The sequence below is a fragment of the Trichomycterus rosablanca genome, chromosome 20 (genome assembly GCF_030014385.1).
Source record: "Trichomycterus rosablanca isolate fTriRos1 chromosome 20, fTriRos1.hap1, whole genome shotgun sequence".
NCBI classification, from domain to species: Eukaryota; Metazoa; Chordata; class Actinopteri; order Siluriformes; family Trichomycteridae; genus Trichomycterus; species Trichomycterus rosablanca.
This window is the reverse complement of record NC_086007.1, coordinates 11,085,472-11,101,914: the sequence shown is the minus strand read 5'-3', so window position 1 is coordinate 11,101,914 and position 16,443 is coordinate 11,085,472. Positions and strand designations below refer to the sequence as shown.

The 16,443-nt window shown below is 36.7% G+C and overlaps 1 protein-coding gene across 1 annotated transcript in view; it reads right to left on the bottom strand.

Annotated features, from left to right (window-relative positions):
* slc6a4a (solute carrier family 6 member 4a) overlaps positions 1-16,443 on the bottom strand; it is a 31,183-nt gene that overhangs the window by 2,441 nt on the left and 12,299 nt on the right. The window contains exons 5-13 of the mRNA XM_063016627.1: positions 15,535-15,673; positions 14,731-14,865; positions 14,533-14,636; positions 13,990-14,117; positions 12,484-12,596; positions 11,729-11,860; positions 9,309-9,408; positions 9,121-9,221; positions 4,164-4,331 (exon numbers count right to left, since the gene is read on the bottom strand). Coding sequence (XP_062872697.1) covers positions 4,164-4,331; positions 9,121-9,221; positions 9,309-9,408; positions 11,729-11,860; positions 12,484-12,596; positions 13,990-14,117; positions 14,533-14,636; positions 14,731-14,865; positions 15,535-15,673 — 1,120 coding nt within the window. The remainder of the gene's footprint in view (positions 1-4,163; positions 4,332-9,120; positions 9,222-9,308; positions 9,409-11,728; positions 11,861-12,483; positions 12,597-13,989; positions 14,118-14,532; positions 14,637-14,730; positions 14,866-15,534; positions 15,674-16,443) is intronic.

Genomic DNA, 16,443 nt, shown 5'->3' with positions numbered 1-16,443 from the left:
TACACTTAACTTGATTGTTACATTCTATGTTTCATCAGATATTTTCACTACATTTGCAATAGTAAGAATCACATATTGACTAATGCACCATTAAAGCAATGGTTCAGGACTGTGTATATATGTAGGAAGATATATTATGATCAGAAATAAACTTTATTTTATTAAACACACCTAACTGTAAAAATATCCATTACTGATAAGTGTTTTATCACTAGGCAGTGGTAGCTCAGTGGTTAAGGTGGTTAAGGTACTAGACTTTAGACTTTAACACTGCCAAGTTGCCACTGTTGAGCTCCTGAGCAAGGCCCTTAACCCTCAATTGCTCAAAGTGTATTCGGTCATAATTGTAAGTCACTTTGAATAAAAGCGTCTGCTAAATGCCACAAATATAAAAGTAAATCACTCATTTGGCTTTAATAGTGTTCTTTGTTACATGCCAGCAACTTACCAATAATGGTCAAGTGCTAATTGACTTTTGACTTAGCAATTGAAAACAAAACTGACTAAAATACATTGATAATGTTACAATTTGGGATCAATTTGTTAAGTACATATTACAGTCACTACTCACCAGGGTATATGTCTGCATACAGTCTATAAGTGTATGTAAATACTGTCGATTGTTGCTTTGGATCTGAGTGTAGATTTTAACAATGACCAAAAGAATGTCAACTGAGCTACCAGAATCCCAATAAAGTTTCCTACTGATGTATTAAAACAAAACCAATTTATACTTTCTATAATTCCAAACAGGAATTCCAAGATATTGTGTATTTGCAACGTATGGTAGATCTGTGGTCACTAACGCAACAGACAGTGTATGCCTCTATATCCAATGTGCAATGTGTGTAAACAGAATAAAAATTCTAGACCTGGGACAAGAAAAAGTGCAAACCTAGTATTTTCAATAGACAAGTGGACCCTGGGGAACAAAAAAAATCTAGGATAAACATTTTTTGGGAAAAAGTCCAGCACATTAAAATGTCAGGGCCCCCATATTTTGTACTGCATGCTTTGTACAGAAAATTTAAGAGGACAGGGTAATCTGTCTATCTTTAATCGTGCAAAATGCCAGAAGAAACTGTACTGCTAATATTGTTGTGTCCATATAAAAAAAAGAAAAAAGTACTTAGCCCCCAAGAATGTGATGGAATAAATAAGACGATCTGGGAAGTGATAGGCTTTACTTTGTACAAAGTACAGTGTAGCAGCCAGAGTCCCAACTTTGATGGCAATTCTTAAATAAAGTAAACACTTGATTACAGATCTATCTGGCAGCATGGTAATATAGTTTTAAAGGTGTATGCGGGTAGATTTTTGCTCCCATTGCTAAAAAGTGAGCTGAAACAACACTTGTATTGTGAGCAATGAAGAAATGAGAGGAATAAATGGCTTGCAGAGGTGTGCTTATTATTCGGCCATGGGGATAAATATAAACAAGTCAGCTAGACCTGTGCTGGACCTTGAGACTTTTTAGGTCTATGATACATTGCTAGTTTTTCTCACTGTGCCATAATTTTGTTTTATCGTGTTTTCAAGACAACATTCTCGTCAACAACAGCAAAAAGAGTTTTTGGCCTGTAAAACATTGGAAATATGGACTTTTATCAATAACAACGAATTAACAAATCACTATTTTTTGTTTTTATAGCATTTTACAAAATGTTCTACAATTTTTGGACATGGTGTTTGTAAATACAATACGAACACCTGTGTGATCAATGTAGATCAGTGCTCTCACTCTAAGTCCAGTCCTAGTAAATGAACTAATGTGCTCCTTCCAGACCTGCAAAGGACTTAAACGTCTCTATTAATTCATCAGCAACTAGTTTGCCAAGAAACATTTTGCAATGCTTTGACAGAATAACGTCATTTCTCAGACTGTGTCCTCCCACTGATCTGGACTTAGTCGCACCGCTGCTGCTATTTCAGGAGGATCTGGGAACAACTCCAGAACTCCACAGTTCAACCCTGGGCATGAGTAAACGACAAGTGCATTGTGTTTTTTCCACTGATGAGTGTGTGAGCTGAGTAGCTGCTCTTTTCTGTTGAGCTTGCATTGTCCCGTCTGTATGTTTTGAGTGGTCAGTAAACATTAGAAAGAGTTTATGGAAAGAAGTTATCTAATCTATTTTGAGCCCAGTGAACACTACTGCCAGCCACAGGAGGCCTTACCCTCTGTACAAAACAAGCGGATTTCAAACTGCATTTGTGGAATCTGGAATGTATTGTTGAAGGTTAATAAAGACTCACAAATCATTATTGTTCCAAAGTGCTAAAGAAATTTTGATCTTTACCCTGTACATTTACATTTTCGGCATTTAGCAGACGCTTTTATCCAAAGCGACTTACAGTTGTGACAGTATACAGTCTAAGCAATTGAGGGTTAAGGGCCTTGCTCAAAGGCCCAACAGTCTACCTGGTAGTGGTGAGGCTTGAACCGGCAACCTTCTGAATACTGGACCAGTACCTTAACCACTTAACCACTAGGCTGCACCAGCACCAGCACCAGTACCTTAACCCTGTACCTGCACCTACATTAAATACACAATTACAAATCCCTAAATATTGGGTTTCTCTGAAAACCTAGTGAGCTCTCTACATAAACAGTATTTCACATCATCCTGCGCACTCCCAAGAAGCAGCTGTCTAAATTCTTAGATGCCCTAAAATGCTGCCTACCAAGATGCCTTATTCTGACCAATATTCTGTCTGAATAACGAGGAACCTCTATGTGCTTCCTCCCACCTCTAAAACATGCAGCTGCCGGCCTCATCTTTTTACTGATCAGCAGCGGATTCCAACAGGGACTTGCCAAGCATTCTGTATCCCTTCACTGCTTGTGCTGATGCCCTGACCAAACAGTATGCATCACTGTTGCAGCCTTATGGCGGTAACTATAGATCATCCAACCATGCTGGTAGCACCACTGAGATTTGAACCTTGATCTATGTTGTAGACTGACTAGAGCCCAAGTAAGGTAAATATTGTGTGTAACACATTTGCAGCTTTATTTTTATATCTAAGTTAAGTTAAGTTTAATATCTGGGTTAAGATTTTGAGGTTATTTGAGCAGTAGTACTGCTCTGGGTAATGGACAGCTATATATCGGGTTTCAAACTTATGATCTTTGGACGTTTAATTATCTTGGGGCAGCAGTAGGACAGTTATTAAGATACTGGACTAGTGATCAGAAGGTTTAAGCCCTACCACTGCAAGGTTGCCACTCTTGGGCCTCTGAGCAATGCTCTTATCCCTTAACTACTTCCATTGTATACTCTCACAATTGTAAGTTGCTTTAGATAAAAGTGTCTGCTAAATGCCACAAATGTAAATCCTCATCAGACACAATTTGGGTCAGAAATCTACCCAGAAATACTAGGTAAGACGTAAGAATACACCAAGGGCAGGCTGACAATGTATCACCACACACTCACCCGCTACCTTAGTGACACAGACCCAGGGGCGTGCTAATAACGTTTTACAACAAGCAATCAGAGGACTAGAATTGAAACCAGGAACCTAAGGCCCTCACAGTACATTATGCAACACAGTGCTGTTTTTATTCCTGTTAACAAAAATGTTCGACTTTATAGTTTTTGTTAACTATAATAACTATGGTGTGGAATAGAGAGATCAGAGTGTACAAGCTTATTTACGGAACTGTACAGCCCTGCAGAGTAAAGTTCCATTGCTAATAGAACACACCTGATTCATTAAATAAAACTCTCATAAGACTGCAGGCGAGAGCAGATTAAAGCCATGTGTGTTTGAGAATAAACACAGCAGCTTGGAACATCTCTGGAAATAAGATGTTCACCATTCAGTAAATAGAAGCACATTTTGCTAAACTGAGAAAGTCTGTCTTTACAGCCAGGTACAAGGTACACGGAACACACACCTAGCTGACACACACTCTCAGCACCATTGTGTGTTTAAGGCATATGCAAACACATAACAGGCGTCCAAGCTGACAGCTTCATCAAAGGCAGCCGGACGGGAAGCAGAATGGCAGCAGCATCTGGTCACGTCCCATGGATATCGTGAGTCACATGCTGGTGTGGGTTGTGTTTATCTAATTTGCCTGTGTCTCTTCTTTGTACATGTGTTTTAGTATGTAGTGACAGATGGATTGGGCGCTGTTGTTTCTGGTCCTGGTATACCTGTTTGAAGGTCCCTTTGGTGGTGAGCAGGTGGTAGACCATGTAGGAAGGCACGCAAATGAAAGAGGAGACACCAATACAGTAGCCAAGAACAGTGGTCCAGAATGGGTACAGGTAGTTGAACAGCCTCACTTCAGGGGGGAAGGCCAGGAAACTGCCAATGATGAACTACCAAAAAATGAAAAATAGAAAATTGAGTGTTATTATTGAGCGTCGCTTTGGATAAAAATGTCTGCTAAATGCCGAAAATGTAAATGGACACCCGTCTGAATTATTGTGTTCAGATGTTTCAGCCCCACCAATTGCTAACAGGTGTATAAATAATATTAGACATAATTAAACATATAAGCATAATGTACTTAAAGACATAGTAAGACAGGCTTAGTGTGGGGGAACTCTAGTGGTCTGCACAGAGGCATTGACCAAGACCAATTGCAAGCCAGGTTGTCGTCTCATCTGACATCAGTGTTTGACCTCATAAATGCTCTTTCATCTGAATGGGCACCAATTTCCTCAGTCTATAATCATGTGGAAAGCATTTTCCAGAAGAGTGGACGCAACTCCATATTAATGCCAATGGTTTTAGAAAGGAATGTTCCATAAGCTTATGGTCAGGTGTCTTTTAGTGTAAAATCTATCAATTTGTTCTTCTTTTTTGGCCTAACATGTTTTTGCCTCTGGAGTTTTAGGTAGAGCACAATCAGTAGGCACTAGCATGTGCAGTTTGTGTGATGAACTACAGCTTAACACTATTACCAGATGCAATATGAGTACAAACATCAAAGGCAGATTCACATATTTTCATTGCGCCTCATAATTTTGCTACATCAAAAAAGTAATAAGTTGCATCTGGTGTAGTTTCTGCCAGTTGGTAAGTAAACCTGAAGCAACTTTGGCTCTTTATGGATTAGAATTGATGCCTGATGTTTAGAAACTCAGGGTGTCAAGTCTAATCCATAATGAGACCATGTAGCTGCAGGTTTTCTTACCAACTGACAGGAACTACACCAGACAGAACCTATTACTTCTTCTACAACAAAGAATAAGTGATAAATCAAGTGGAACTTGGGGTAGGATGTACTTAGTTGGTGTAAAGCCCTGCAGCTACTGGCCTTTTGTGGATTAGATACAGACATACAGCAGGACAATTTAATGGCATTAATCATAGTGAGAAGACAAAAATATTATTAAAAACAGAGCTTTTAAAGTTTAATCAGCATTTTTAAAAGATTAGAGGACAAACAGATAGATATTTATTGTTCTATATACCAGTATATCTATGCTGTTTTGTATCAGACTTCTGTACAATACCCGGTTTGTATAAATGTCATTTATTATACAGCGGTACCTTGTAACTCAACGTCCCCTAAACACAAATTCATTTGTCGAGAAATGTGTACCCTTAAATTCAACGTTTCCCTTAAACTCAATGTGTTCAGTTTTTTAATTATTTATTTATTTAATTTCAAATTAACAATGAACAGTCGCTTTGTTCAGCACTCGGCTTGAGTAAAATGTCATCAAAGTGCGAATGAGACGAATCTGCATTTGTGTGGAATAACCACACATACCACACATGCCTTGAAACCACTGTACATTATTTTAAAATTAGTGTTACACAAACATGGATGCCTAACTGACATTTTGCTATAACGACCAATAGAATCTAGTGTAACAGAGGAGTTTTTTTTCACTTGCACACACTGTCAACTGTCATTTTTGTTACAGCCTTGTTTAGTACGAATGTACAATCTTTTCTTGAGATATGACCTCTTCATGGTTATCTAGAACAGTATTCACTTCTGAAAGTATTGTTTTTTGTTCAAATATATGCCATCTTTGGCACAGTTATCAGGATGCACACACAAATTAGGCTTCTTTATTTGAGATAAAGTAAAGGACTTTACTGATGCATCACTCTCTCTACCCTAAATTCCTGTCTTATTTAAATCTGCTTATCATATAGTCATTTCCATTTCTATAGTCTTATGCACATAGTCTGAGTGATATAATAAAAAAAGTATTAAAAACTGCACCGGTTGCTGACCTCAGCTTTTTCTCATTGGATGCAATAAAACTGCAATAAGCATCTTCTGCAAAACTGCTTTTGCATGTGTTTTGTTTTATCCAAAATGTGGCTTGGACACAATCACATCAAAGCAAAATGAAAAAAGCAAAATATGAAACACTAGGAGCTTATTTAAATGTGTACTAGCATATCCTAATGGTTCACCATCCAGAGATGGCACAGAAATTAAAATATCCATGTACACTTTCTTATTTGTCTTATTTTTAAGAGTGGAAACTATAACATTATGCAAGAATTTGTGACTTTCAAACTCAAAACTGTTTCAGATAAAAAAGCCTCTTGAAAAGAAGTGCAGCCTAATGCACACTGATAGACACTCCACTAATAAATCTGTGTAAATATAAGAGCTATTTTACCCATTTTACCCAATATTTATAAACCTCATTACTAGAAATAAATAAGAATTGATAATACTTATAAATACTTATAAATACTTACTTATAATACTTATAAATACTTACTTATAATACTTATAAATACTTATAAATTCTTATAAATACTTACTTATAATACTTATAAATACTTACTTATAATACTTATAAATACTTATAAATACTTATAATACTTATAAATACTTATAAATACTTATAAATACTTACTTATAATACTTATACATACTTATAAATACTTATAAATACTTACTTATAATACTTATAAATACTTATAAATTCTTATAAATACTTACTTATAATACTTATAAATACTTATAAATACTTATAAATACTTATAATACTTATAAATACTTATAAATACTTACTTATAATACTTATAAATACTTATAAATACTTACTTATAATACTTATAAATACTTATAAATACTTACTTATAATACTTATAAATACTTATAAATACTTATAAATACTTATAAATACTTACTTATAAATACTTATAAATACTTATAAATACTTATAAATACTTACTTATAATACTTATAAATACTTACTTATAATACTTATAAATACTTACTTATAATACTTATAAATACTTACTTATAATACTATTATTATAAATTATAATAATAATGTATCTATACTCCATCTTTTTTTAAATGATTTCTGTGAAGAGGTTGAGAGCTGTTGGCCTTAACAAACCTGATAAATCATTGTGGTAAAACTCTGGGCTTGATTAAATGCATTCAAGCACATTAAATCCTGGTCTCAGACTGGTTACAAAGTACAAAGTTAGTAATCCTTTTCAATTCTCAGCTAGGCTACAGACTAAAATAACTGACTACAGTCAGTCTACAGATAATAGTAAAGCACATTCTAGTGGTCAGGTGATATAAAAAGCTTTTGCACGTATTATAGGTGAATTATATAGTGATTTTTATTAGTGAATTATATAGTGAATTTCCCAGGGAAGTGATTAGCACTCAGTTATTTATAGTACCATGCAAAGTATTGGATCCTTTCTGATTCCCTATAGGATATTTGTCACACATAATTGTAAAGATCTTCAAACTAATTTAATACAAGTGTTTCTAATGTATCATTTATTGATCAAAGAAAAAGGCTTTCTTATGCCGACGGGCCTAATGTAAAAAAGTAATCTCCTCAAAGTTACTTAATCATGCCATTGACCAAATGTAATGAATAACTGGGTTTAAGGACACATTTAGGCGAATTTACTGCCAACCCTGCTAAATCTAAACACCTTAAATAAGACCTTTCCAGCAACATGAAGTATAAAAGCCAATTATAACCAGGCCACTAAATTTTACTTTTAAATATTTAAAAGCTGGCGTAAACAAGGATATGAGCTGTTTATTAATGCAAAGGCAGTTTGAAAAATAAAATAAATAATACATGGTAATGTCGAATTCTAAATCAGACCAATATCTCCAAAATAACAACATAATCTTATTTCCTATCCTATACACAGATCAGGCATAACATTATGACCACCTTCCTAATATTGTGTTGGTCCCCCTTTTGATGCCAAAACAGCCCTGCAACTGTGATGCACTGTGTATTCTGACACCTTTCTATCAGAACCAGCATTAACTTCTTCAACAATTCGAGCTACAGTAGCTCGTCTATCCCCACGTGCATCAATAAGCCTTGGCCGCCCATGACCCTGTCACCGGTGTACCTCTGTTCCTTCCTTGGACCACTTTTGAGATACTGACCACTGCAGACCGGGAACACCCCACAAGAGCTGAAGTTTTGGAGATGCTCTGACCCAGTCGTCTAGCTATCACAATTTGGACCTTGTCAAACTCACTCAAATCCTTACACTCGCCCATTTTTCCTGCTTCTAACACATCAACTTTGAGGATAAAATGTTCACTTGCTGCCTAATATATCCCACCCACTAACAGGTGCCATGATGAAGAGATAATCAGTGTTATTCACTTCACCTGTCAGTGGTCATAATGTTATGCCAGGTCAGTGTATGTTCATATAGTAAATGTACGGTACATGTTATTAGAATAATATCTGATTGTATTACTGTTTCTCTAAATGTAACAAATGACATAAACTGATGTTTAATATGCTGTCAATTAAAAAAAAAAGGTAATGAAGTAAGAAAGGCTTTAATCTTCTTAGTTGAGTTGTATCACTCTGCCTAGCCTTTCTTTTTGCTATAGTTTATTACAGTGGTAAATGTTAGGGCATATTTGCAATATTGTTTCTGTTTAAATACGCTGCTACTATTCCAAACTTTTATGCTTTAACAAACATTTTACCTGGGACAGTAAAATATATAAAAGTTTTTCCAATATTTGTTAAATATTATCAGTAACTGTTGTTTCCATTTCCGACATTGCCCACCATTCTGGATGAACACCTGTCTATATACTCTAAACAACTTTGTAACCTGAGTAAATTTTAGACTATTTCTGTTGTGTTTAGTGGAGAGACTGACCAGGAGGAAGCAAGGGCAGATGGCCACCCAGCACACCCTCCAGAAAAGACCGGGAGAGAAGCCAAGCATCAACTGGACGTCACTGCAGAAACGTGATGTTCCTGTATACACACACATGGTGAGGCTGCACAGTATACTACAAAACCATTAAATATTTATTAGCTAGATACGTCTCTTCAAACATTTACCATAAAACCAAGAGACAGCGATGACTTCCAGGAAGACTACGGTTATGACGGCTGGTCCTGTCGCATATTCTTCAAAGAGCTTGACGACATAGGCTCCTCCCTGCATCAACATCATACATGTATCAGCAAGCTGGAACCAACTGCTGAGTATTTACTTCTGTATCATACTGTACAAAGAGAAACTTTTTATATATATAAAATATACTGGGTCATTGTTTGGGTTAGGGATGCACCAGTTCAATCCTGAGTATTATTACGAGGGTCAGTATGGGCAGTGGTTAAGGTAATCAGATAGTCATGGGTTCAAGGCCCACATCTGAAGGTTGCCAATGTTGGGTCCTTGAGAAAGGCCTTTAACACTCAATTGCTTGCATTGTATATGTAAGTCTAATTACATTTGGACTATGTTAAATGCCATAAATATAACATAAATGTCACAATGCAGTTTGAGTATTGTTTAAAATCTTTAGGGTTTTTAACCATCAGTTTGACAAAATAACTCATTTAATTTGCAACATGTTATTAAAAGTTAAGGGCAGTGGTAGCTCAGTGGTTAGTAATCAGAAGGTTGATATGGATATAAGCGTCTACTACATGCTGTAAATGTAAATGTAATTCTAGAAGTCGACATTAAGTTAATGTTTCAGCATTAATAGTTATGTCACTAATTAAGCTGTGTCTGAATATGTATTATTTACAATCTGGGCTACAGACTAAAATAATCACCTACAATCAGTCTACAGATAATAATACAGTGCATTATAGTGGTCAGGTGATATTAAAAAAGCTTGTTGAAAGTATTTTAGGTTGTTCAGTGGATTTCCCAGGGGTGATTAGCACACAGTTGTTTAGTTAAGATGTGATAAATACAGCACAATGAAAACGTATTAGATCCTTTCTGATTCTTTCTGTTTTTACATACTCTTAATTGCTAATATCTTCAAATCTTTATATCAAGACAAAGAGTTTTTTAAGGATTATTTATTCATTAAAGAAAAAAGGGTATTCTACACCGACTGGCCTTATGTAAAAAAGTAATGCCCTCTTAAATACTCAATCAACCAAGTGACCAAATGTAATTAATAACTGGGGTTAACAACACACTTACTGTAGGTTAAACAATTGCCAGTCCTGCTAAACATACCATAAATATGAACTTTCCAGCAGTATAAAGTAGTTCTAAGGGTCTCAACTAGCAGCACATTGTGTGTTCAAAAGTCAGTCGCTCTGGTCAAGATGAGAAAGAATTTGGACTGGGCTACACAACCATCAACTTGATAAAGTCTGTATTTATGATTCCACTATTAGAAAAAGCTTGGCAAAGTAGTATCCATGAAAACAATTTCAAGACCTCTTACATATTGATACATTTTGGTGAAGCTAAAATAGCATTCCACTATAAGATCAAATCAGCAGTCAAACATAATGGCAATAGTGTCAAGATGTAAAGAGGATTCACTGCATCAGGACTTTGGTTACTTGGTATAATTGATTAAACCCAATAATTCTGCTCTCTACCATGAAATCTTAAAGTCGTCAGTGTGTGATCTGAAGCTTAAGCACATTCATTATGCAAAATGATGATTTAATGATTCAAGGCACATAAGCAAGTTTACGTGTACTAAAAAACTAGGAGCTTAAAGTGGCACCCTCCAATGAGGCTCTAATGTGGTTTAGGAGGCACTTTCCTGTAAGGTTACTGGGGAATATCTCAGGAATATCTATTTTTGCACATGCTAGCCACCCTTTCTTGGATGGGTAGATGTTGTGTTATAAGAGAGATTTAATTAATTGGTGCATTCTTTGGTTTTAACCCAGAAAAACCTTCGACTTATAAGCCATGAAGATTGCAGTCTTTCGAAAAAAATAAACCTGACTTATTTCTATTATTATTTACAAGTGAACTAAGTGAAAATTTAAATAATTTAACCACTTTGATTAATTCTATAGCTTTAAATCTTAAATGTTTTATTTTCTTTACTTATTCCTAATAACCTAATAACCTAGTTGTAGGGCAGTTGTAGCCTAGTGGTTAAGGTACAGTAAACCAAACTGCCAGGTTGCCACTGTTGGGCCCTTAAGCAAGGCCCTTAACCCTCCATTGCTTAGATAATATACTGTCAGAGTACTGTAAGTCTTTGGATAAAGGCGTCTGCTAAATGCTAAAAATGTAAATGTAAAGCCAACTCAACTATAAACATGAATGTGTGACCGAGTCAACATGGTACATGTACATAAATAAAAAAACTCAATCCTTATACACCTGTTATAATCTGTAATGTGTACCATCCAACACCCACATCTCTAAAATTGCATTGGTGCATCCCTATGTCCTTCCTGAATAACAAGAACAGCCTGAAATTTTCCTTCACATTGCTATTTTAGGAAACCTTACATCACTTATAATATGATGGACTCACGTAGGTCAGTGTGGACAGAGCTCCCAGGTAGCAGACACATACCAGACCCAGAACAAACCACTCTCTCCTCCGGGCCAGCAGGTGGGGAAATTCATCCAACATGGCCGTGATGACTCCTTCCAGCCCAGCAAACTGCAGTTTGAGACATAAAAGAGGAGCGTTACACTACACAGACTCTGTATTTAAACATAATTGTAACAAACACACTCACAACTCGATGCCTTCTGACAGGCCGAGCGGTGAGCTGGTACAAAGACCAGACCTTGTGCTAATCTCATTAGTGCATTGTGATAAGTGCATGCTGTCATTCATTTCAGCTGTTTACTACTGAGAAACTGAGTACTTTAATAGAGCACTCGAGGAAAGAGGAGCTGAGAAAGGCGCATCACTGATGGGCACATGGATGGAAATAATACCAACTGTGTAAAAGTAAAAAACCTGCTTAGAGCTTCATATGCTATTATTTATTTATTTATTAGAATTTTTACATCATGTTTTACACACAGTCATGGACAATTTTGTATCTCCAATTCACCTCACTTGCATGTCTTTGGACCGTGGGAGGAAACCCACGCAGACACGGAGAGAACATGCAAACTCCACACAGAAAATACTCAGACCACCTCACCTGAAAATCGAACCCAGGACCTTCTTGCTGTGAGGCGACAGTGCTGCCCACCGAGCCACCGTGCTGCCCCTTTACATGCTGTTAAAAGCTGAATTAATTAGTTTCATTAGCTGAGAAAGATACTGACCGTGCTATCCAATCCCAGCATGATAATCATGAGGAAGAAGATAATGGCGATGAAGGTGCTAGCCGGCATGTTGGCAATGGCCTCCGCATAAATAATAAACAGTAAACTGGGGCCTTAAAAAGAAAGATATTCAATTATTACCTTAACTATAGAACAAAATGCACTGATAGCTTAAGTATATCTCTTAACTGGAATTAATATATACATTATAATTCATATACTGTATATATTTATATATAATTATGCAAAAAGTTTTGATGATTTGCTGCTACTTAACTAGATTATATAACACAAAAAGCTTTAACAGTTTTATTAATAAAATGTATATCATTACCTTATATGGTTGCTATGTCAATGAGCTTGTCTGGCATCCCAGTTTAAAACCGTAGGCATTAATATAAAGTCCCCTACACCCCCCACTCCCCATAAAATCCTTTAAGTGTCTGGGAAAGCCTGGATCACAATCCATGTTCCAATTCATCCCAAATTTGTGTTCAAGGTCAGGGCTCTGTGCAGGCCACTGGACTTCCTCCAAACCATGTCAATCTAGATCATATTGTTTATAGAAAAGTTCATAATGCTGTGTGTACACTGCCTATTATTGTTTACAACATGTAGCCTATAAATAATTACATTTGTGTAATTAACATTATTGGTTTAATTATAAATCTCACTTAGCGTAAGATGAAAACATTACTTCTTGCTCTTTAATTACAGTCTTGTTTTATTTTCCTCTGCATCTCTTCCTGCTTGTACTAGTTCCATTTAGTAATCACAGACTTTGTCTTCATATAAAGTACAACTGATATAAATCAGATTTTTTTATTGTATATATTATTGTTTATGCATTTTCTCCCCTTTTTCTTCCGACTTTTTAGCGCGTCCAATTAAACAATTGCATTATGCTTCTTCTCTACTGATGCCAATCCCCGCCCTGATTGAGGAGAGCGAGACTGACACACACCCCCTCCGACACGTGTGCAGTAGCCGACTGCATCTTTTCACCTGCTCAAGGCGAGTTCATATGCAGATCAGCTTTGTGTATGGTGAGCCGCACCCTGATCAACGCATTATCCATTGACTCTGTGCAGGCACCACCAATCAGCCAGCAGAGGTCGCAATTGCCTCAGTTATGAGGAGTCCCTATTCGGCTCCCTCCCTGTATGAACAACAGCCAATATACTGTATGTTTATGTAGTTTTGAACCGACCTATCATGCTTTTTTAAACTGTACAGTTGCAGAATGCAAAAACAGGTCTAGTATAAACCATTATTATAACTGTAATGATTACACTCCAGCATAGTAACATTTAGTCAGTGGTACCGATTGAGAAACTGGATCTACTTTAGAAGCGTTTTAGGCATTAACGGGAACGTTGCTTGCTATAGATGGGCTATACTGCATCACAAGCTCAGTAGGATATGTCTGATCCAGCATCTGTTTAAAGAAATATACGTAGTTATGTGGTTACAAATAGCATTTTGGCATGACCAGATCTCTCTTACCAGCGTCCTTTGCTACAGTCTCCACGCCCACCTTCCGCATCTCAGCCATGTAGCCTAGCACGGTAAAGATCACAAATCCTGACATGAAGCTGGTCATGCAGTTCACAGAGCTTGTAATCAGTGCATCTCTAGGATACACAAAAAAATATAATACCATTTAATGACAAACACTGAAATAACATGAGAATACAATCAGCTAACTTTCTACACCAGCATTTTAATCTACATATCTGATAAATTGTGGGCAGGTAATTGGTACATCCCTCGGCAGCTAATCAAGCGTGGTGAAGAGCACCTAACTGCTCTATTCTAAACACATGAACTAGCAGGGTATAGAAATGGGTTCTGAAAATGAACTAACATTGCTGTAGCAATTGATTCATCTACTGATTGTTTCTTTATTTGATCGGCTTGTTAGATTAATCTAAAACATATTACTTCATTAATTAACTATTAATTAAAATACAAAGTAAAGAAACCTTTATATATTAAGCTGTTCATTTAGAAAAGATACAACTTTAGGACTTAGAATAGGTCTTGTACTTGTAGCAGTTGTTGTGAAAGGGATTGTAGCTGGCGAAGGCTAGGAGCACCCCAAAGCCTGGACCCAGAGAAAAGAAGATCTGAGCTGCTGCATCAATCCAAACCTAGAACACCATCACAAGACATTCATTTATGGCTTTATAAACAACAACAACACATTAAAACACTTAATAGTCTTGTTAATCTTATTTTTCTCACTGAAGTGGTCAGAAGCTTCTCCCAGTCAGGTTTTAAGTAATAAACAACACCCCTCCATGCTCCCGGCAGAGTGGCCCCTCGCACCAGCAGGATCAGCAGAACCACATATGGAAGGGTAGCAGTCACCCACACTACCTACCATAAAACAAGAGATAAAACCTAGTTTGTATCATCAGAAGTGCTTTAAATTTTATTTTTGGTTGGTGGACTATTCTCAGTCCAGCAGTGGCAGTGAGGTGTTTAAAAAATCCAGCAGCGCTGCTGTGTCTGATCCACTCACACCAGCACAACACACACTAACACGCCACCACCATGCCAGTGTCACTGCAGTGCTGAGAATGATCCACCACCTAAATAATACCTGCTCTGTAGTGGTCCTGGGAGAGTCCAGACCATTAAAGAACAGCATGAAAGGGGGCTAACAAAGCATGCAGAGAAACAGATGGACTACATTTAGTAATTGTAGGACTACAAAGTGCTTCTATATGGTAAGTAGAGCTGATAAAATGGACAGTGAGTGTAGAAACAAGTAAGTGGTTTTAATGTTATGGCGGATCAGTGTACATTAAACAGCGTAACAATGTATGTATGTAGGCACCTGGTCATGACCTTGTTGGATATCCTTCATGCTTCAAATGTGTTAATCTCCCGATCTTAGCATGGGTGTTTTTACAGACACCATTTACATGCTGTTACTGGTCAATTATTGTGACAGTAGACAACAATTTAGAAGACTTCTATTAATAGAAAAATCAAAGCTCTGGCTTCTCTAGTGTAAAATTGAATTTGCTTTTTTCCTATTACCTTGCCAGAGGTCTTCACTCCCTTCCAGATACTGAAGTAGACGATGGTGAAGATGAAGAGTAGACAGAGTGCCAGCTGCCAGCTGACCGGCCCCAGCTGATGAAGACCTGGGGACAGGTTCACATGCAACACCTGCCGTCTGATAGAGGAAGAGAGAGAGAGAGAGAGATTAGTAAATGATTAATACCTTACATTTACTTTGACTGGATGGCAGAGCTGATGCGTTGTTCGATATGATTCGAAATCCCAGCTCTGGTGTGCTCGTGTATTTTACAGCATATTGACCAGCAGATGTAAGTACGTTCTATTAAATAAGATCCTATCAAAATTAAAACAATATTTATTTATTTATCTATTATGCAAATAATAGAATATAATTTTATGCATGGCTGTTGTTGTGTTTCGATGATTGATTAAACTCTTAAAAGAGCACTGAAAGATGCAACAGTGTCTTTCACAGATGCCAAAACAACCCTGAAACAGCCTCTTTGTGGATGAGCTTAGAAGACTTTTCATCTCGACCTCAGGCTATTACAGAAAGTGGAGTCATGCAGTCACCTCCCCTACAAAAATGTAATATTACCAAAGATCAAGGTTTTAACACTCTGTAACTAAACCACAGAAAAGCAGCATTTATACAGCACAGATAAACTGGGAATATCTCAGCTGACTGTGAGTCGTGTTATGCAAGCAACCTAGTCTCTCACATCCGTGTACATATAACACATTTAAAAATGATCAAATAGAATGAAATAAGCATGCAGAAATAGTACTCTGCTACAATCAATACAATATAGATGTTTTTTTTTAATGATTTACTGTAGTAATGACATTTGTACTGTCTGTGAGGAGTTTGTGTTTCCTGTTTTTTACACCTCAGACATACCAGTAAGTAGACTGACTAATCTG